This window comes from Sylvia atricapilla, chromosome 3 (assembly GCF_009819655.1).
Source record: "Sylvia atricapilla isolate bSylAtr1 chromosome 3, bSylAtr1.pri, whole genome shotgun sequence".
Taxonomy (NCBI): domain Eukaryota; kingdom Metazoa; phylum Chordata; class Aves; order Passeriformes; family Sylviidae; genus Sylvia; species Sylvia atricapilla.
This window is the reverse complement of record NC_089142.1, coordinates 63,226,261-63,249,853: the sequence shown is the minus strand read 5'-3', so window position 1 is coordinate 63,249,853 and position 23,593 is coordinate 63,226,261. Positions and strand designations below refer to the sequence as shown.

At 41.5% G+C, this 23,593-nt stretch overlaps 1 protein-coding gene across 1 annotated transcript in view; it reads right to left on the bottom strand.

Moving 5' to 3' along the window:
- TXLNB (taxilin beta) overlaps nt 1-22,928 on the bottom strand; it is a 32,500-nt gene extending 9,572 nt beyond the window's left edge. The window contains exons 1-6 of the mRNA XM_066315596.1: nt 22,761-22,928; nt 17,454-17,870; nt 15,421-15,512; nt 11,472-11,642; nt 5,685-5,879; nt 3,997-4,116 (exon numbers count right to left, since the gene is read on the bottom strand). Coding sequence (XP_066171693.1) covers nt 3,997-4,116; nt 5,685-5,879; nt 11,472-11,642; nt 15,421-15,512; nt 17,454-17,856 — 981 coding nt within the window. The 5' untranslated portion in view covers nt 17,857-17,870; nt 22,761-22,928. The remainder of the gene's footprint in view (nt 1-3,996; nt 4,117-5,684; nt 5,880-11,471; nt 11,643-15,420; nt 15,513-17,453; nt 17,871-22,760) is intronic.
- Between the last annotated feature and the right edge of the window lie 665 nt (nt 22,929-23,593).

Here is a 23,593-nt window from a genome sequence, read left to right as displayed (position 1 = left end):
CGTCAGTGGATCTTGTACTTGGAAGTGAAAGGCGAGTAGAAGCACATGCAGAAAATGTATTTGATCCCCAGTAAAAACTTTTATTCTAACCATTTTCTTGGAAATAACACATGTAAACTATGCAAACACTGCCTGGTAAAAGAGCTGAGGATGAACCCTAAAATGCTGACTGCCTCCAGCTGTTTGTGGCACAGAAACTATCTGAATTAGACTTGCTGGATATATAAACATATATATACATTAACTCTAGAAAAATATTTCTTCCATCAATTTGGCCTTTTGATTTGGACCCACTGAATTTTTGTCATCTAAAGTTTCCTAGACAATAATGTTTTACAGCTCAATTATGAAGATATGCCATGTTGTACTTGTTTTATGTGTTCCTCTTAATATTTATTTTGAGGGTTTAATTTGATGTTTGATTTCATGGAGATAAATCAAGTTCTTGAATTCAGATCTCGTTGATTAAAGCTTCAAATAAGTTGTGCCATTGCTGCTAAAGAGAGTTGTTATGGGTTAAATGAGCATCAGTTTGTGCATTTATTTTCTTAGAAGAGGGTATGCTTTACATGTGCAAAACAAATCCGATTTTTTAAAAGTTTAGATGAAATCTGGATTTTAGTTTCACCTTTCTTTGATACCTACTTTTTTAGAGCGTTTTTTAGAATTTATAGGGTTTGAATGATTTAATCAAAAGTGCTTTGAAAGCCTTCAGAGCTACCCAGTCCCTAGGCCAGTCATTACTTCTAAGAACTGGACTTTCATCTGTATTGCTTTAATCTCAACTAGGGTTACCTCCATACCCAGAGCGACGGGAATAATGAAAAGGTCCCACCTCCTGCACCATGTTTTCAGCCACAGCACAACAGATGGACAGAGAAGGCAAAAAAAGTTGCTTCTTTTGCCTCTTAATGAAATCCCTCTCTCTTATTGACCCACATAACTTCTGCAGTCAATAAAAATCCGAGAGTTAATAAACTCTTCTGTAATGGAAGTAAGCCACAGAGAGAGGCTTGCTCAAATTAGCACACATTCTTATGCAGCCTGAGGTCATCTGCAAACACCAAGCTGGGAGAAAACGAATCAGAACTGATACATTTATTAATAGATGATGAAGTGGTAACAAGGAGGCTGAAGTATCAAGAAATGAATAAATATTGCATGTGGTGTTTACAGAGCAGCACTTGAGTGAAGGGTGGTGATGCTACACTCTATTATTAGAGCTATGATAGCTGCTGGAGGCCTAGACAGTAACAGGGGTTGACTTAATGAAAATTAAGCTTCTCTTTTTGCTATCAGACTCTGTAAATTCCAATTATGTAGAAATCTGACCAATACCTTGCAGTCATATACTTGAATGCCACAGATGCTTTAAACTGCAATTAATTGCACATCAAAGTTTGTATTACAAGTGCTAAAAATGTTTGGTATGGGGGAGAGGGTGTACGAGTAGCACTGACCAGTTGTGGGATGGTGGTAAAACTGCATCCTTAGGTCAAGTTGTCCCTTTGTGGAAGCCACACGTTATGAACTATTTCTGCTTCAATAGGGAATTGCATTCTTTGATGCATGTGTAGAGTGAACTGTGCAAGCAATGAGATTACTTCCTTTTGAGGTGTACAGGCTCTGCAAGTGGGGACACCCCATGGTCTGAGGTAAAGAAGTTTTGCATAGGGGCAAAAATTCCCACATGGAAGAAATGCATGGGAAAACATCAAAGTGAGCCTTCAAAGAGTAATCAAATAGATAAAGGAATACAGTCATTTTCATTTAAGAACACCTGCAAAATCCTGCAGCAAAGGTCATGCACGGGGATGGGAAAATTCTATGGAGAAAAAGGTTCTGAAAGCTGTTCTAACTTTGCTCATTACTGAGCTGGAGAGAGTTACAGCCAAGTGAGAGAACTCCATCAAAAGCACCTTGATTTCATACATACATGTATATACATTACTCCCACAGACACTAGCACAATAGCTGGGTGGGTGGGACTAAGAGCACATCAATAGGATGAAGGTGGGAGCCAAGTGTAGGCCAGCTTTCTGGGTGCTGGGCTACCTGTGATGAATCATGACATGCTTAATAATGCCTTGACTCATTGCATGGCTTTTGGCCTCAATTTCTGCAGCTAAATCTACCTTGCTTGGAGGTGATAGCCATACATCGCCAGCCTACCTCAAGGACAGGATTCACTTGGACAATGGGAAAAATATTCTTTGTGCACGGTGCATACCATTATACACCCACTGCGTAAAGGGTTTGTAACTTGTTTTCAAACCTGTTATTTCACACACAGAGCAAAGCCCAAAAGAAAATCTTCCACTCCCAATTGCAAATAGTGATGACTTTCAGTGCTCTAAAAGAAATGAAAATACCAAAACTGTGCATACCAGTTCTGGATAATACACACAAAGAAATTTTAACTAAAACAGGGACAGTCACAGGTGACAAGCAGCCCCAAAACTCATATTCTGAGAGGTGTAGCACTAAAGGTCACTGACACAAGGCTGTATCTTCTGTTTTCAGTGCTTTTTTCCCCTCAGTATTTGAAATCTGGTACTCATTACCAGAACTCCCAGTGACATCAGTAAAGCAAGTCCATATTTGCTTTACCATTGTAAGTGATTTCTTGGACATCTGGAGTTTTCTGGAGTTTAAATCTGCCAGGAATCAATGGTCATGAATGAAATTTTGGGGTTTGGCTTTATGTAGGTTTCAGAGTGAAAGGGAATAAATCAGCTGGACTACAAACTGTCATGCAATGATAAGCAGATCTGCACAGAGAAACCCCAGCTCTTTTTCGCTCTCACTCTTTAGCTGGGAGTAAAGCCAAGCAGGTGTGTGTGTTCCATCTGCAAGATCAGTGCAGAGAAAGAGGATAGGTGCTCTTATGGGCTGTTTTTGGTAAGAGGTGTATGCTGTGTTTTGCTTGTGCTCTAACCACAAGTCTTAGAGCCCCATATTTTCATCTATTTTGAGTATTTTAAGAAATAGGTTAGAGCCATGCTTGTGCTAATATATCTCTTTCCAAATATGGGGAAGGGATAAATGTCCTCTCTTTATAAAAATCTCTCATGCTGCTCCTGAGTTAGCTGGAGGATTGGTGAAAACTAAAGGTTTCTTCCAGTTCATGAGAGCTTGTGACTCCCTCTGAGAGCTGCTGCCTCCACTGAGAAGAGGAACCATGTGCCTGCATTGAACTCTGATCCTTTGTAGATGTGAGGGTTGTTGTGAAAATACTTGGCAGTCTGAGAAAATTAATTTTAGTCTGATTGAGTCACAAAATGTGTGAGACTACAGATTGGAGGAGTGTCCTCCTCCCATCCCAGCTGCGTCTGCAGAGGACATCCCTCCTGGACCTGCTTTTCCCTGTCCCCCTGCTAGAGATGTCCCCTTCTCCAGAGAGGGAGAACGAGCAGACAAAGCTGCTAAATGGACCAAGACCCTGCCTGCCTGAAAGAGGCACTGGCACACCCGTATAGGGAGAGAAACAGAGAAGAGGAGGCTTTGTAAGAGCAAGCAGCTTCTGTGGATTCCTCTACTGGCAAAAGTGGATCCATGGCAGGATGCCTGGGGAGCCTTGGAACCTGGGAGAAGAGCAGCCTTCAGCCATTTCACTTCAATCCCACATACTTGGTCTCCTCTCTGATGGTTTAGATGTGTGCATTTACTGTGTGGGGAGATGGAGGATCAAATACCAGAGACAATTGAAAACTAATGGCATCACCTGACCCAACATCACGATGGACCAACTGCACAGAAACAGTGAGTTAGCTGAAGGAGCTTGGGCTCTAACCCACAGTGTGCTTCTAAAACTGTAAATGCCATGGAAAGCAGCCTCTCAGAGGCTGTTCTTTTGCACTGAGCTTTGATGGCAGCTATAAAAACTTCTATGCTACTGTACCCCAGACTGGACCTGAGCATATTAGTAAAATAGCATGCAGGGCTTGTTTTGGCCTAAAGCTGGATAAAAGACAGACAAATTAGAAAGATAGGTACATATTCCTTTTCTTTCTGATGTCGCTCCTCGGCTTCCTTCATCATTTCCTGAGACTGTTCCAACTTGGCATCCACCAGTTTCTGCTGAAGTTCTCTATGCTTAAATATTTTATCAAGGTGCTGTGAAAAAAAAAATCTGCTGAATGTGCAGGTTTAATTATCTACATAGACCTTCATGCTCGTACATGTACAGCTATTTACTGGAACACTTAAAAGAGAAAATCATTGCAAAACAAGAAGACACTCAACCTATTGCAATTACTAAAAAATTACAGCTCTGGTAAGAACAAACTGTGCCAGAATTAGCATGGGAAGGGAAAGTGGTGTACGTTATCAATTTTGATTTATAAGAAAAAAAAAAAAAACGTCCCTAGCATCTTTGCCAGTTCTGTGGTCTTCATATGAAGTCATCAGTATAATTTAGTATGACTGAAGGTCCAATAATTGCTCATCAGTAATAAATATGCTGTGGACACACATTCTTTTTAGCTGTTAAATGGCCAGTGGATCTAAGCCACAGTGTGGGTGATGGTGTAGACACATTGCACCTGCAGTACTTGGGAGCGTGTGCACAGCCCACAACATCCTCTGTGTAAATACAAGCCCAGTACAACCCCTTTGGTCTGGCCACACCTGCACAACAGAGGGTCAGGGTGACAGGACATGAATGGGGACCTGGAGATAAGACCAAACAAACCAGAGGCCTCCTCTAGCCTGTAAAATATCTGCCTCCATGGTGACTTTTAGGAGATGAATGTTGCTGATAGCCTTCTTCACTCTTAATTCACTTAGATAAAAATCACAGGAGCATTTATTCTGAGTGTGTCCCTCTGGTTTACATTTTCTTCTCATAGACACCACAAGAGAGGAGTGTACATTTTCTTCATTCAGTATAGGACTTCATACATGATTCAACAGATTTGGAAAAGCAGGTATTGTATCAGTCATTCCAGATTGGAAAGACAGATAACTTATGTTTAATTCAGTATGATAATGTTGTCTGATTGCACTGAGGCTCACAGTAAATGTATTTAGAAACTATAAAAAGACCCATTGTGATATTTGTTGATGTTTGTTATAAAATAATAAAAAAAAGGTAGTTTGGGATTTTACTGTAGGATTTTTTTCTGGTGTCAAAATTTTCTGGTCAATTCCAGTATTTACAGAAAGAATAATTTTCCATCTGTCTACTATCATTCTGATTTTCTGCTTTTGGGAAAGGGTCAAATAGTTTACATCAGAGCCCTTCTCAGCAACCTGCTTCTGTTTGTTGTCACCTGCAGAACAGGCTGTCTAAAGAAATGGGAGCTGGGATTTACTCACTGGGAAGGAGGAGAGGGATGCTGGGGGAGGTCCGCAGGGATTTAGGGGAGCTGTGTGGGGTTGGGGCAGCTTAGCAGACAGCTGGCACGTCTCGCTCCTTGGGTACCTCAGCCCTCTCCCCGCAGCAGCAAGGCTGCCGTGGCTGCCACGGGCAGTGGCACAGTCCCGCACAATTCCATACCCGCAGAGACCAGAGGACTTGCTGCAGGCACAGCGCTGCTGGCAGGGCACAGCACGGTGGGGGCTACCCTTGTTACCCCTGTGAGGCACCCGAATGATGGCCAGGCTGCTGGCAGTGCTTCCCGCTTCCCCTGGGACAGCCGGGTGTGCTGCCCGTCCCAGCCAGCAGCCAGGGCACCGCTCACCTCTTCCCGCAGCTCGTACTGGTCAATGATGCTCTTCAGCTTCTCTGCCAGCTCTGTGTTCTCCTGGCAGAGCTTCATGTTCCTCTCACTTTGCTGCTCGATCTGAGCCTGGATTTCACTCAGTGTGCCCTGGAAGTGGTTGGTTATTTCTTTCCTCTTCTCATCTTCCTCCCGTGCCCGCTGGATTGTTTCCTCCTATTGTTAAATGGGAGAGAACACAGTAAGTGAGAGGCATAATAAGCAGTTCCAGAAAAATACTGTTTCAGAGCAGCATAAGGCTTCCCTTTGAAGGATTATACATGTTTGCATTCGTCTTTGGAGATTTTCTTGCTTTCATCTGCTCCAGCATTAGGCGTGATTCTAAATTTACAGAGCAAATTACACAGTGGCCTTGAAAAAATTAGGGAACAAAGAATTTGCATTTATAAAGATGGATGTGGAGCAGAGCTTCAGGTCAAAGCAAGCCTGAAGGAGAGGACATACATGCATGTCTTGATTCGTGATAATGCATCACGACTTTTGCTACGGAAGAAGATATTTAGTGGAAGCAGTCAAAAGCCCTTTTATCAAAATTCTCTTTGACTGAATTAAAAAATCACCCTTCACAATGCCTCATTTTAACAAGGAATCTTCATATAAATTCATGGCCTTTGGGATTCATATTTTTGAGAGAAATCCATCACTTGCTGAAGAATCCCTTCTAATTCCTCAATTTTCCTTCCCTAACTTTATAACTGACATGAGCATTTACACTAATTTACTAGCTAGTGAATTCAAGCTTGTAAGTTGTTTCCTACAGAACCAAAGCTAGCATTAAGATTTAATTTTTTTCCCAATTACTGAAGTTTTGTTTTAGATTTGTTTATATAAAAGACAACGCAGAAAGAATCTGGATGGATTAATTGCTTTGGATCCAGATATACAGAGTATTTTTATTCCTTTCTCATTTTCTTCCAGGGCAGTCTGCCCTTCTGGGGAATGTAATCCTGATATAGAATGGCTAGGACCATATCTGCTGTAGTTACAAATCACGCCAGGACCATGTTAAAAACTCACTCCACAGCATGCAAATGGCATACTCTAATAAGGTTTCAACTAGCATAGTAATTTGCATAAAAATCTCTGGTAACACTGCATATGGATATTTTATATAAATATACTTGAATAAAGCCTTAGTTGACTCTAATAAGGCATAATTTGTATCGTGAATGTGACATAGCAGGTGTTGATTCAGGCCCTGCTCATGGAGTAAGGTGAATACCAAATGACCCAATATCTGCTTAGCATGCACAACACGAGCCTGATCTAGGACAGATGCTGTTCAAGGTAGGGCATGTTTGTCCTTTTGCTGTCCGGGGAGCAATAGGGATGACAATGCCTTGGATGATGGGAGGAAAGCAATGGAGCCATTGCTCCAGCCCTGCTGTGCTCTGCAGTTCACACAAGTGCCTGTGTGTGGACTCATAAACAGATTAATACAAAGTGTGCACCCAGAAGGACTCTCCCTCCTAAGAGGAAGGAAGAATTTCATGTGGAACTTGGAAAATGACTTAGGGGTTGTGTCCTGGTTCAGCACCTGGTGTGGAAATTGGACACACAGAAAATTTGCAGCAAGATGAAAGAGAAGCTCTCCAATTATTTTTTTTTCTCAGTTGATGTGAATGATTTTAAAACATTTTGCTTGACCAGCAATTGAACTGTTTGTAGGTATTTTTTTCTTTAAATCTTATTAGCAGAAGAATGCTCTTCCAAAGTAGAGTTAAAAATGCTGCTCAGAAGGTGTTTTAAATCTACCACTTTAACATTCCCAAAAGGAAAGATTTAATTTTCTTTTGAAAGGGCACATTTGCAAATAATGTCATCCTTTTTATTTGAAACATTTTCCAAATTTTACTTGAATTCCTAGGAAGTTTTGATTAAGTCAGAATTCCATTTTATCCCTAACACCTTTAAAGATAAAGAAATCTCTAATATCTTTATCTATAATGTTTAAAAAACTCCTCATGCCTCTTAGTTCTCCATTACATAGGCGCAGCCTTGAGCAGGCAGAAGAGTGACCAGGTGCTTTACTTCCAGAAGTTAAGAGTGAGAAACTGAACTTGCATGTCTGAAGTCCTCTTTCTATGGCTTCAAAACATCCTTCCTCAAAAACATTTTATTGTTATAATGCAGGTAGCATTATAGAATGTCACTGCCATGATTTAAAGCTCTCCAGAGGAATAGGTCCATGTAAATATAAAACAAAAAAGGTGGATATGTCACAAAAAAGGATGTCACACCAAACAGTTCTGCTACAAGGTGAAATGAGACATCCTGAGACTACCAATCATGCAAATGTAAAAAACCCAATCCTCTGCATATGTGTTACTCAGAAGATCTTATTTCCTGCTCTTCTGAGGTAGATAAATGATACAATACAGAGCACAGAGACAATATAAAGATTCGTGGTTAAAGACACTGAGCCAGCAAACATTTGTTTGCTGGATGCAGGATTTCTCTGTATCTGTTCTGCTTTGGAGAAAAATATACTTGAGAAGGATATTTGCTTGGGGATGGGGGCTTGTATGTGTCCTAGGGAGCTCCTCGAAGACCCTCATTTGTTAAATCCTGGAGATCCCAGTCACAGATTAAGGGTGGGTGGCGGTGAGGGGAAGGAGAAGGACAATGGTGTGGCTACAGCGCTGAGCAGAGGCCAGCCATAAACTATTGTTCTCTTTTCTCTGCCCTTTGTAAACCTTTGCACTCCATATTTACCCTTTCAAACATATGTTCTTGTCCTAGTGCAATATTGCTTTTGCTCTCATGTTTTGCTGCCAAGAACGTAAGAATGCAATGAGTAAAACCTTGCTAAAATTAAGACAGGATATTTTGCAGTTTGGGATTTAGCACAGGAATGTGTGATCATTTGCGAACAGAAGAGTGTGATTGATACTGAAATTTTTCTCGTGCCTCTGGGGCAGTTCCAGAAGACTATTTGTCTGCTGAAGCCATATGAGCTAAGATGATATGAGCGAGGAATCCTTTTTTCAATGAACTGTGCTCTTCATTCCCAAGCACCACGGTCTGAGCCAGCTTGGAGCTGAGCCCACAACTGAAGCTGTTGACTTTTGTGACATTTGTATGAAAGTCATTGCTTAATGCCTGGTGGCAGGAAGGACAAGGGACCTGAGATGCTCATGTCACTACAAGATGCTAAGTAGCTACCAAACTGTCAGATAATTGGCAGAACATGAACCCCATGCAGAGAAATGAGCTGCTGTTGCTCTTAGCAGAGCTGCTCTCTATCGCACTGGGAGCACATTCTGCTATTTCACGAACCTTTATTCTGCTTTTCTTGGAGGGAGAATTAAACATCTGGGTAACTGCAAGGAAATAACCAGAATATCTGGACTGTACATAAGTGAGAATTTGAGGCTGGTATCCAATACTAACCAGAAATTTTTCTTCTCTGAGCTGCCCTGTGGAATATCAATGCAGCTCTGCATTACATATTCATCACCACTTGGCTGCACGGATCTGCAGTTAATGGGAATTCCACACACCAGATGAGTGAAGATGACATTTGCATGACGTGATGTGCATATAATGTACCACATGGTAAGTCAGAGGGGGTTTCTGATCTGGGCAGGCCAGGTTTCTCCTTTGCTATTGAAATGACACAATCTCCAACAATCTCTAGCTTCTATTTTTCACATTTTGAAACTTAATCAAAACTGCTAATCCCAAGCACTAAAAAATTATGAATCTCTATCCTGCCAAAACCAAAATAAAAATATTTAAGCATAAGATTTTAAAAATAACATTTGATGGATTTTCTGGTTTTGGGCCTTCTCAGTACCATCATAAATGAAAGAAAATTACACTCATTTAAATAAATAAACAAACATGAGTTTCTGGGTATTCACATATTTCCAGGAGCTAAAGCATAAAGGCAAATAATTCAAGAACTATGCTAGAATTATAAGAGATAGAAAACTAGATAAAGATAATGAATGCCTTTGTTTATTACTTTCTTTCTCATGCATTCTGCAACTGTACTTTGTCTTACTGTCTTATCTAATTTTGGGTTTTTTTCTACACTGATAGCATGGGAACCAGAGGAAAAATAGTATTCTGGGTTCATTAAAAGGTCTCCAAATTCTTAGAAAGAAGTGATGAAAATTTGAACACTTCTTCCTAATACCAGATCACCTCAGATATCTTCCCTGGCTCACCTGCTAAAGAGATAGGATAAAAATAAGAACAGAGTCTGAAATTTGTAGGTTTATTTGGAGAACCTAGTCACAAAGTAAAGCAGTCCAACAGGTAAAAAGATGTTGGAAAGAGATTTTCCTAATTGTAAAGATGAAATGTGTAAGGAAGTATTTATATATAAAGAGAATGGAAAAAAATCTTGCTTTCTAGTAATAAGATTAATAAGCATAAAGTAGCTGGAAAACTGTGGAGAAATTCAACAGCATTTTTTCCAAATATGTTTTCCAAATAGGTTAGTTTTTCTAAATGGCCCAGTCTTCACTGATTTGTCCCACTGATATGATTTGCTTAGGAATATCAGTTAAGGCTATGCAAAGCACAGTACACTGTATCCTTAATTCACTTAAAAACTGGCTTGTATTTCTTTTGAAAGATTTTACCCACAGATGGCCTGGTAAATCACTGTGGATCAAAACTGAGGAATAGCTCAGGTCTAATACAAATGACAGGCACAAATTTAATATTCACTACCAGTTCTGCACAGCTATAAGTGAGTACACAGAGAGATTTGCTTCTAGCTTCCCTATCTATGAAACTGCTTTTATCCTTCTACTAGGGCACAGTTTGAGTTTAAGTGTGACTATTCCCTGTCCCAGCTGTATTCTTAACAGCACACAATGAAAGTCAGAGCAAGACCCTGAAGGCCTCCTGAGCTGGTGGAAATGAATGAAAATGCATTACCAGTAATAGAGGTTATATCAGATGGAATTCTTGTTGCTGACAATTCCTGTGTGTAATTCTATACATAACTATATCCACATTAAAGAAAGGGTTTGAATAGATCAAAGCAGAGGCCTTTTGTATACTAATATCAACACCATCATTACCATGCACTCAGAAAAAAAAAAGGATGATCACAACAGAAATATTCTTCTTGAACATACATTTTTTCAAGGAGCATAATCATATTATAATTTTCACATTTAAATGGTGTGATGCACCAAGAAATTGGCAGACATGATATATGGATCCCAGCCTTTTGACACTCCTGTAAATTTTCTCTTTTAACTGATCCTCATAATCCAAACAACTTCCACAAATAATGTTACCATTCTTCCTGTCTTGACATTTGTGTCTTGAGGCAAATGTCTTGATTGACTGACCCTCACAAATGACTTGTAAAAGTCCAAGTGCTCAAATTATAGGAAAACACCCACCAGCCTCCTCTGAGTCCACTGGAGCAAAGCTGGTGTTCCTGTGGGTCTGCCCATGCACGTGCATTTGCATCTGCACTCTGAGGGACCTGGTCTGTTTGCACTGCTGGTCTTCTCTGCACTGAGCTCCCTAATAATGCAAGGAGGGCTCAGAGCTTGTGTGGGCAAACCCCATGTCCAAAAGTGCTGGGATATTTCTAAATGAGGAATAAAGGGGTCTTGGTGTAAAAGGACTTCAAGATTAGAGAGTATATATAGCTGTTATATATTGCATGTGCAGATGCAAAAGTCCATTTGATTTAGTACTAGAGGGAGATGAGAAGGTGTCCACATCATCTTTCCCCCCACTGCTGGGTACTGTGATAAGGCTCCCACTCACCTTGAGGTTCTTGTTGTGCCTCTGGAGCTCTCGGCACAGGCTCTCGAGCTTGCTGCGGGCGAGGATGGCTCGGCTGTGCTCACTCTGCAGCTGGTCCTTCTCCTTGGTGATCTGGGCCTGTCTCTTCTGTAGATACTTCAGCTTTTTCTGCTCGGCACGATGTTCTTCAAGCTGGGCAAAACGGGGATTAAAACAGGGAAATATTGATTAAAATGAAACACAGAGGGGTAGAAAAGAAAATGAGCTCTTTTGGTTTGGGGAAAGACTTCACACTTTTTTAACCTCTCAGGAAATCTTTTGTATTTACCAGCACTAATGTGAGAGGAGAGAGGAACCCAGAGATTCCCAAACCTGCTTGCTGCAACTGTCCCAAGTGTGCTGTACTGTGGATGGGTGAACAAAATTTTTAACATTCTTGTCACACTATTTTAGTTCCTCCTTCTTTGGTTTGAATTTCTTTGAAGGAGATCCGTGAGATTTTTATTTTTGTTTCAACATATGGAACTGGAACAGTCAGTAGTGTTTTATGTGGTGAGATTTCTCCAGATCATGAGGTAATACAGTAGTTGCCTATTCTATTTTACAGTTTCCTGAAAAAGAAGCAGTTTCTTAAATACCCAGGAACCTCCTGGAAAAAACAACAGAAGTGGTGCTGAAGACCAGGAGTGCTGTTCATGTGGGGGCTTTATTGTTGATGCAAGAGAATTCTCTTCAGAGAAAATTTTTCCAAAATGACATGTGGCACCTCCTCTTGCCAGGCTCCTCTGGCTCCTGGGACCACTTGAGAGCATCTGTCAGTTGTGCTTCTGGAGGTCATGTCATAAATGGGAGTGGGTCATGGTGAATCAAACCTCTTTTGGGCTCTTTGTCTCCCTATAATTCTTGGAGGAAACAAGGACAGTCCCTGATGTTCCCTTGGGTGCCTACTATTCTGTGGGAGCATGGCTCCTGCCTTCCCTGGAAGGCTGGTAGGGAGCAGGGTGTACTTGGAGGGGGCAAAGACGACCAGCAACAAAATTTCTAATAGTAATCCCTGCACAATCTGGTCATTTCTTTTGATGTGTCTATCACTGGATGTTTGGAAAAAAATTCCTGTACTGTAAATTAACACACCAACAGTCAGGTCAAAGAAGCCTTTCAGCTCTGAAGCTTTTAATGATTTAATCTCCCATTCCAACACACAATAACCCTCCTCACTGTATTATAGGTATACCATTGCAAGGTGTTTCGGAAGACCAGATGTTTTCTGATTGAAAATCAGTAGCACATGAGCTTAAACACGCAAGCCTTAATAATAACAGTTGCTGTTACGACTACATTATATAATAATATGGTACCACTTGTACTAATTAACCCCAGTATGACTGGGAAAGTCTGTGAGCACTGGGGAATGATGTGCAGCTCAAACAAGCATCATATTTTACATTTTCATCTGTTTTCTGCAGATGCTCAGTAATTTATGCTTCTAGTAGAAAACTCCTATTATTAATCAAATCACAGCTAAGTGTACCACAAAACAGTGGTCTCACCAGCTTGGAGTGTATTTACAGTTTATGTCCAATTGTTAACATGTGCATCATCTATTTTTGCTCCTGTAGATCACAATATGGACTTTTGCATTTAATTTAGCTGCACTAACTGAAATATTTTTTTCTAGTATTGTAGGAAAAGAAATTTCTTTTCTGTAATTAAGGCTGAGATCTTTTTCCTTCATAATCTTGTTTTTTGTCCCCTTCCCCTCTCCACTGAAAAAAATAAAAAGTGTTCTTTTTGTTTCACATTTTGCATGCACAGCCTTTGCTTAGTAGATAATGATTTATCCAAATTTCACGATTCACTCAAACTGTGCCTGAGATAGGGGGCTCAGAATAAAGCCGGCCTTAATCACTATATGAGAAGTCTTCCAAGCATTTTTTGCCTTTTTTTCCCCATCATTACTATTACTTGCACTAGAAACTTATATCTCAAAGTTCTCAGGAATATCTAAGACATGGTGTTACTTTTGCAATAAAAAGGCAATTCACTGGTAAATAGGAATGCCAAAAGGGTCCCCAGTGATAATTTTTAAAGAATAATTAATGAAATAGAAGCTAAAATTAACTGCAAATAGAAAGAATTCTGATTTTTGAAACCTGACCTAGAGAAATAAACAGTTAGTTTAGGAAAATAAAGTTTTATCTTGATGTCACTGCAGACAGATAATGACAGAGTTCACATTTACTTATTAGCATACTGTTTTTGCACCCAGCTCTTGTAAGACTCCCAGGACCTCTGAAAACAATCCAGTTATAAACAATTCTGCAACAGCTGTTGGTAAGCAAAAGCTGTCGTGAGCCACAATCTGCTTTACTGACCCAGCACACCGGATTTAGTGAGTGAAGTGTTCCCTGTTGGTGAGCAGCGTGGCAGAACTTATGCCCAAATGGCCATGCCGTCCTGCTTCCCCATCCCGCTGGCGCGGCTTCTGCCTTCCCCAGCCCAGGCTCCAGCCCACTCTGTACCCACAGTCGTGCAGACTGGGCCAGGGCATGGGCTGGCAGGGAAACAACATTGCTGGGTGGCCTCTTCAGCTACAGCCAGCCCCAACACTACTCGAAGCAGGGGAAGCCACTGCCGGCACCCAGCTCCATCACATGGCTACACCTTCCCCTGAGCTGCACTGCAACGAGTGTTTGTGTCACCACATGGCTCACCAGACCAGGGAGCTGATCAGGCTGGAAAACAACTCAGCAAAAGCAAGACACAATCCAAAGTGTGTGATAGGGGTGGACAAGAGGGAGCAGGGAGAGAGGTCACAGCTACAGCCAGCTGCTGACAAGCCATTAATCACCATGTGCCCCTCAGCCACTCCCAGTGAGCAGAGCAAGGCTGTCTCCAACAAGTTTTTTGTTGTTTTATTGAAGGATTTGTTTTTAGCAACATTTCACAGTATGTCAGAAGCAAGCGTTCAGTATTTTTGTTTTAGCACCTTTCTCCTGCATGGGCTACTGGCAGTATGGCCTCTGTCTTATACAGTGCTGCAATGCCATTTGAATGCAGTGGAGAGTACTTCAAAGAAGAAGATTTTATGGAGGAAGAAGACCTATTTCAGTTAATCCATGAGCATGAAGTCCCTTTAAGCACGATATAAACTATGAACAGCCTGAGCCAAATTTATGAAATCAGAGGATTTTACATGAAAAAAGGGAAAGCTAAATTTCACTTCACATTATGATGAGACATGGACACATCTGTGCATAAAACCAATTACAAAGTCAATGTTCTGCTTCGCACATTTTTCTGCACTCCACAAAGCGTAAAATGCTGCAGCCTTGTCATTTGTAAGATTTCCACAGCTTATGGTCATACAGTCCTTTGACTACACAGAAAAAAATCCCTTCATCTGAAAATAACCTATCTTAACTGTGGAAAGAACAGAAAGGTAGGTGGCATTGTTACAGGGGGTGACATTATGGTGGCTTTGACTCTTCATTTCATTGTGCTGTGACTTCTCTTACTATTAATCTCAGCTGTCTATTATCTGCTTCCTAATATAGTAAGTTTTATGCTAAGACCTGAGTTTTATACTAAATATGTATTATTTTAATTTTGATGAAATCACCAGTACATAGTTTAAAGGAAGAACCACAACAGAAGCATGCAAAATTTCACACAGGAGGTGAAAGCAGAAGCCTAGACACCAGTCTCCAGTGTAGGTCAGTTTGGTAGATTTACCTTTAAGTACAAATATTTTGCCTCATCTGCTTTGTAGTCCAAAACTTATTTTCCTCACTTTTTAGCTTTTTTCTCTTTTTTACCCATAATTATCTGACTGTGACAACTGTATTGGGATTCACTTATCAGGACAGATACTACTGGTATGTGACGTTTGATCATGCTGCATGTCATGTATTTTTTATATCTTCTTGTATAGGCAGTTTGTACAGAAAAGACCCAACACTGTGCTCACCAGCTCAGCATACTTCTTAAACAACAGGTCCAGCTTCTCTTCAGGAGTATTCAGCTTATTCAAGCTTTGCATCAGTAGGGTGGCTTCTTTTCCTTAGAAAAAGAGAAAGCAGAGATTTGATGGTAGAGGTAGTTTGTAATTGATGTACAGTTACAGAATTGCTTGTTTGATGCATAGATCTGTAAAAACACAGGGTGAAATGAGGCATTTTGGAAGGAAAGTAATAATTTTTGCTATAAATTTCTGGGTTTTTCTTTGCCCCATAAGAACAAACATGCTAGGACTTTCCCCATTTCAGATCTCAGTAATGTGCTTTTTTCTAACAAAAGCATTGTCTGTGAAATGGTTTTGTCCTGTGTAATCGGATTTTCATTCAATGTTTTTGCAACATGATTAGGTCAGACACATGGCACATTTGACTGAAACTGGACAGAAGGGTCCTGGACCCTGAAGGCTTAGGAACAGATCTCTTTGCAAGTGAAAGTGGATCAAATCTGTGGTGTACTCAGCTCCTTTGCAGATCAACTCACACAACACATCAGAAATATTAAGTCAGCTGTAGAGACTATGGTGTAGAAGTAAACAATCAGAGAGTGGTAGGTGCTGCCAGCCAGGTCTGGGCTATGTGATACTCATGTAAATCAGTTACCTGACTTGGTGAAGAAAGCTTGTACAGCAGAGGTACTCTAATAACGCCCTGAGTGTGCAGAGCTAAATTATTGCACAGCCATTTAGGTATTGCTTCTCCTCTGATACCACTTGGTTTACATTTCAGCCCCAGGTATGAGCTGGAGCTTGAACACTGCTTGTTCACCAAATACAAAGTATCCCTGACATCCCTGGAGATAAGATTGCTTATGGTCCCAGGGGTTTGGACATGCTTTTCCAAATGCTCCTCTTCCCTGAGGCTGTGAGACAAAATTTGCTTTCTGCTTTGGGCTGGAAGTTTTCTACTTCAAGCCTAGTGCAATCTAGGAGTACTGTCTCTGGAGAAAATTCTTTATTTCACACTACATTCTCTCTATAGCATCAGCATAAATAAGTGGAAGTGAGCTAAAATCAAATCCTGGCATGAACTGTCACAAGGGCAGATGGAGAACTGTGTGTTGGTAGGGTTTTCACTGAGCTTGCTGAGGTACCAATAACAGCACCAAAGCCAAGGCAGTAGAAACTGAGGAATTTTCTTCTGGACATTCAAAGAATTTTTGAGGAAAAAAAAAATCCATGCTGTCTCCTATCCTTAGTCCCTTGTCTGTAATAATGTCCTGTAGTGATTTCTTTACAGGCTTAGTCTGCATTTGGTTTTGGGTTCTCTCATGCAAAGAAGAGACTTGAAGATTGGCTGGAGTTAAATGTAGGAAGGGAAATAATTTACATCTATATTAGATTGGAATGTAACTACATTGCTCTCTAGTGGCTGTCCAGCAGAAAGTACATGTATACAAAAACCTGCTGAGACTTTTTTCTAGCTCAGCTGACAGCTCTGCCAGGGCTGAGGTGTTAGAGAACAAATGTATTGGCTTATTTCATATTTATTATATGATGACTCCAGGGGTTTACTAACTGAAAAATAACCTGGGCATGACAGTGAATTTATTCTGCAGGTCCCCATGCCACATAGTAGTACCATCATTGCTGTTGTGACCAGTGAGTAGTCATACCTGAGCAGAGAGGAGAAGAAAACATTCACTAAGGTAAACACAAGAGGCTAGGTTTTCCTTCATCTAAGTGGCTTTGTGCAGTGTGTCATTGGACTGACTGCTTTGGCTAACCAACATGGGTGGCCCAGTAGTGCATCAGTGTTGTGTGCTACAACTTTTTTTTTAAAGAACTAATATCTGATATAGCCTACATGTTAGGTAGTGCCAAAAATAATTACCAGATATAGAAAAGTTGTAATGGTCACTGTAATCTTCAGTGGTAGCTGGAGGTCCCTATCATCCATACTAGAAGCTTAATATGGTACAGGGCAAAGGGCTAGGGAGTTCTTACTTGTGTTTGCAGAAGGGCTGTGTGAGTATGTAAATACTTGCCTAGTCCCTTCAGGATTTTCTTCTCCAGCTTCTGCTCCTTGTTACCGCTGGGCTCCTTCGCTTTGGAAGCATCCCCAGGAGACAGCTTCTCTTTCTCACTCTCCTCATTTCCATCTTCATACTCTGCATCCTCCAAGCTGCCTGGCTCTCCCTTCTCAGGCCTTTCGGCTCCTGAAGCAATGTTTTCCTTCTCCGTCAGGCTCGTGGCAGACCCATAGGTTTTAATGATGTCCTCCAGTTGCCGGCTCAGCTCCTCTGAGATGTCACACGTGGCTGCATCGGGCCAGGAACTTGGCTGCTCCGTGGAGGCTGGAGCAGGGGATGGCAGGCCAGGGGCAGGTTTATCCCCACTCTGCCCCTGGATGTCCTGCCCAGGTGTGGTGGAAGCCTGGTCATTCTCCATGCTTGGTGCAGCACCTAACCAAGGAAATACAAATGAAGGGTTAATTTAAAGGCATAGAATTAGCCATATAAAGAATTAGCCATCAAGCTGTTCCCAAAGCTTGGCCAGCATGTGAGTGATTTTGTGTGAAATTTGGGATGGCAGCTTGTCCATTGGCTCTGGTTTGACAAATATGTCACACTTACATAAATAACCAAGGTGATTTGCCTGCAAGGAGAAAAGCGAATTATATACTTCCCAAGAGAAAAGCCTACCCAAATCTAACACCTAAAAATGAAAACCTCTTATTCTTGCTGCCAGCAATGACACATGAAATGATACCCCAGTCACTTATACTATTTTCCTCCTTGACTAAAATATTTGCCACATGTTTTCTTTCCTTGATCTGTTTACCTGCAACACTGGCTACCGATATGGGCAGCTTCACTTCAGAGCTGCATTAGTTTAATTTCCTGTTTGTCTCCTGTTGGCACACCTTAAGTCAATAATCAGGAAAAATATTTTAAGTGAAACTGGTGCACTGAAAATTGCACTGCGCCCTTGGAAAGCCCAGCATGGTGCTTGATCTACAAGAGATGTGGTTTTGTACCATCAAAATAACAGCAAGGAATAAGATAAACAGCTCTAAACCACCCTTCTCTTGTACTTCCTGCATGCTGCTGACAGCTTCCTTGACAAAGTACAAACTACAGAATAAATCACAGTGAAAGAAACTCAACCACACATAACATGGTTTGATAGTCCATGGTGTTTTGTGGGGCGAATTTCAGCTAATTTATTCCCATTTCGCAAAGCAAAGCTTTTGTTTTCTCGTGTTTTTGAGCAGCTGCACTCAGCCAGGCAAATACAGAGACCCCATCATGTCTGTGTCCCTGCTCTGGCTTTCCCAGGACCTGGTAATGAGGTTGTCAGCAAGAGCATCCTGGGTGCCAGGAATACTCAGAGTAGTGAAGGCCCCTGCCCTCTCAGAGGAAGAGGCTGCTGGCACCTGTGTTGCCCTCATGAAGTAGTGCAGAGGTGTGGGGTACACAGCTGGACCTCGATCTGCAACTAACCCCCACCGCTCCTTGACTGCAGACTCTGTACTCTCTCCAGCCATGAATCCTTTCTCTCTCTTTTCTGGACTGATTTTTGTTCCTCTCCTTAGTAATATGATTTACAATGGTGCTGGTGGGGAAGGAAGAGGAGAAAAAACTTGTTTTGTTGGTTCTTTCCAGCATGTGAAGTGGTTGCTTTCTTATTTTTTGAAAGATGTTGAAAACATGGAGCTAACTGGGAAGCATTTTGTTCCTTGTTCAAACAGACTGTAACATATATTTTCTACAGTGTCTCAATTTCTACAGCTTTCAAAATTATAAACTAACATGACCAAAGGCTTTATATGAGAAGAGAGATGTCATTTACTGTAATAAATGACTCAGTGTTCTTAAACTCCCCCCAGTCAAAGTGATGTTTGGAAGTGCAGTGATGGCCATCACTAAGGCAACATTTTTCAAGATTTGATTTTCTAGCTATATGACCAGGCTTGCAGATAAGATAGTCAAATCAGTTATCATCTCTCAAGCAAATAATTGAAAGCTTTGAGTGGGCTCAGGAAGCACTTAAAAACTGTTAGCTATAAATCCATGTCCCTGCTGTCCAACCCACAGATACAACTTGCCAGCAGTAATGGCTCAGGAATGCATCTGGACCTGGTCTCACAGATCTGTCCCAGAATTGCATCCCATTCTTCTCTTGCTCTTTGTGGCAAAGTCATTGTATCACCACAAAATGATTGTAAAATTATATCAATATGATTTGATGTCATATCGAGTTTAATTTACATTGAAAAATTAGATCTTATATGTGTAATTTAAGTAAATAATTCCAGAAGCACAAATGTTAGCGTTCTGTTTGTGATCTTTTTGAACTAGAGTTAATTGACTGCCAACTAATTCAAGGTCAGTAAGAGTATTGTAAAAGCTAAGCTAGGCATTCCACAAAATATGTGTTTATCTCTGACATGTTCAGGCTAGTGTTTACTGTTGGAATCATTAATTTGAGCTAATTGGCAGTTGGCAATAAATCAGCTAGAAAACCCAGGACTACCAGCTCTTGTTTAGGCAGAATAAAACTCTCAGAAAGTATATCCCAGTTTAAAATAGCTATTTTTATAATATGTTCATCACAGAGGAAGAGCAGGACTGCAAAATGCTCCATTTCCAAATATTAATTTCTTTTTCGACTATCTCCCCATCTCTAAGAAGGCTCAAGTCGATGTTCTCTCTGTACCCCGACTCTCTCCCTTGGCTGCCTCCCAACTTCATCACTCATATGATAGCACTGTCTGGGTAAAGGTTTCCTCTTATGTGCATCACAAAGCATGTCGCCAAATACTATAGGCTTTAAATCCACAGTGGGAATTGCTCTGTGCATGTGTCTCAGTAACAAGAGAAAAACATGGGTGAATGAAAGAGAAACTGGATAATTAGAATCAAGGACACAAGATGTTTACAAGCTGGCTTGCAGGAAATCTTCCCTAACATACATTCCTGGCTAGAAAGGGATTAGTTATAATCAGTCTGAAACCATGGCAATTCACATCTGCTGAGTTTCCATCCACCAGCCCAGAATGGTGAGCAGGCAGGAACCCCAGGAATACACAGCAATGAACTTCTAACTGAAAGTTGCCCTCCTGCTGGGTTATACTGGGGGTTGTATTTACACACACAAATAAATATCCTAATGTTTTATTTTGTTCTTCCTCAGGCTAAACCAGAGGTCTGAATAACTGCTTTCCAGCACAAATACAATGCCTGTGAAGACTTCTGTCTCTTGTTTTGCACAACAGCTTCCACAGTGCTGCAGTTTATGTTGAGGGAGCCACAGCATCGGAGAGTTGCCTGCTTACAGCCTTTGATACTGGGAGTTTCTACTGCAGTTGGCCCCAGTTCTCCCATGTACTCCAGCCTGCTTAACCATGATGTACAGGATTCCTTCCTGTAAGGAATTCTTCCTTACCAGGCCATAAAAGTCTTTCGGTGACAATTTTAGCAAGACCCGAAGTGTTCACATTATACTTTATCTTAAACAGAGTAATGCCTAAAAATTAGATGACTGAGTCCAGAAGAAGAATTCCTTGGTTTTTTAGACTTGCTCAATTTTAGATTAGCCACCTCTTCAGTTTTGTAACTCCTACTACCATTACTGTTGCCTCCAGGCACCTGAATTTCCAACACAGCCTTATCCTGTTTTATGGCAAGAGGCAGGACTGACCAGTCTGACTAAGTCTGAGCATTGCATCTTGTTTACTCTTTTCCTCCTGCATTCTCAAACCCTGGACCTGTTCCACAGCTGTGAGATCAGCACCTTTCTTGGCCCTGGTGTTTTGGATGGAAACTTGACACTTGTGGTTGCTGCCTACAAACAGTCACTGTGGTCCTCCTCTCCTTCAGTGAGAAACACCCCCAAAGAGCCAGAAGGTGCTGCTGCCTCCCCACTGTGAGAAAGACTCTTCTCCATTCTCCTTCTTCCTCTGTTAAGAACTTGGGATAACTCAGGACAGAAATAGAGCTTTCAGCATAGTTGAACACACAGCATAGCCACAGTTTCACCCAGAGGCAACAGCAAAAGGTGTGTGCCTCAGATCAGTCTGGTTACATGCTGAGTTTGCTTTTCTGCAACTCTATCCCTTAATATTTCCCATTTACAGCACAATTTGCCTTCACTGTGCTTTGAAAACAGCCAGTACTTCCAAATTAAAAGGTCAGTAGGTAAGGTGCAATGATTAATTTAGCAGAGTTGCAATAGCCATCCCACTGCTGCTGGGAAAACTGTTCCTGTGCTGGGGTGTGCCAGCCCACCTCTTGTACTGCTGGGAGCTGACACTGCTGCCCAGGCACCCTCCTGGCATGACCAAAACACAAGTTAAATGTCTTCTTCTTAGCTTGTCTTGCAGGCTGTCTTGAAGACTGTCACAGAGTTTTGTTTATCTTTTACAAACAGTGTGCTTCTCTTTCCTTCTCAAGGAGTTTGCTTCCTGATTTCCTTCTTGCAGCTTGAACTTCTAGAGGGTTTACAGACTGGTCTATATTTAGCTTTTGCATCCCCATGTACTCAGCAGAAGGACACATGGCACCTGCTCTGCAGCCAGGAGCTATTTAAAGCTCTTCTAAAATGGGTGATGGTATTTAGCACTTTATGCTCAAAGTTCACATACACACACATTTCTCTAAAACAAAACTTTACACCAGCCAACACACGCTGATAAAATCTGATTTTTTTTCTTTATATAACACCAGATTGGTCTGCAGTGACACCTCAGAGCAGCAAACATCAAACTCTGGAACTGCCCCTACTACTGTAGCTCCAATCACCCTCCAGAAAAATACAAGTGTCTTCTTACAGTCTAAATAGACACTGCCCTGTGTGTTAGAAAGCAGAGGTAAAACCAGCTGTATCAGCTACCTACTGCATTTGAATAGCTTTATGATTTAGCACAATTTTCTAATACAAAACTGAACAAAACTTCGGAGGTTTCGTGGCAGTTTTCCATACAGGCACCCTCAGAACCAGACTTGGAGGCTTTCTGAAGCCTCCTGCCTCACCTCTCATGTGGCACCTGAATCTTGACTACTGACTGTTATAGCAGACCACCCATGGCCCCCAGTCTCAATTCAACACAAGCGCTACTGAAGTAATCTTAAATTTCTCTGATCACTCTTAAGAGAAGAATTTCTTACTTCCACTTCCACCAACAACCTTGGATACCTCCCTGTCTTCCTCAGATGTCACATGGTGCCCAGACTTTCCTAGGGCTGTTCCTAGAAAATGCGGGTTGACACTCCCAAAGGGAAGTGCTTACATAAAGCCCTTGTGCCATGTCACCAAGCAGTCACAGCAACAAAGCTATTCATCAGACTTACCCGAGCAAAGAGAAGAGCTGAGCAGAGGAAAAAAAAGTTGGGCAGAAAGCTCAGACAAGGGCACGCCAGCAACAGGCCACTGGTTCTGTAATCCTGCCTCTGAGGGAAGAGGGACGGGAAGACCAAGTGAGGAGGGAAGGACAGAATGACACAGGAGGAGCAAACAGTGCAGGGACTGAGTGCGCACTGTGCAGGGAGCGTCTCTGATAGGCGCAGGGGAAGCTGCCTGCTGGCTGGCAGCATGAGCCAGCTATGTTGGCTATTCCCTACTCTGACAGAGATAGCACGAGAGATTAGAGACTTGGGCCCTCAGAAAGAGAAAATAAAGGAAGGATACTTACACAGCTGCTACCCTTCGAATTTAAGTCTTACTCCCTCAATGACTTGAGGCGTTGTGCTGTGTGAAATTTGTCTCTATTGACTATGGATTGGTCGAACGTGGTTGAAATTTTCTGTGTCTACCACAAAGACTGGGATGGATTTCCATAATGTGAACTCCCAGCTGTGACTGCCCTTTGTAGCCTGGCATTTGTTAAAAACAGACTGATTCTTAATCATAGTCTCACTGGCTGGAAGAGACCACAGGATGTCTTTAATTCAAACTCCTGCTTGAAGGAAGCTCAGCTGTGAACTCAGACTAGGTCTCTCAGGGCTTTAAATTAGTCTTTAAAACCTCCATGGATAGAGACTGCATGACATCCCTGGGAAGCCTGTTATCTGGCTTGACTATCATGGCACTGAAAAAGTTTCTCTTTCTACCTAGCCTTAACTTCCCTTGTTCCAGCTTGTGCCTATTGCCCCTTGTCTTTCCGCTTTACACTCCTATAAAGACC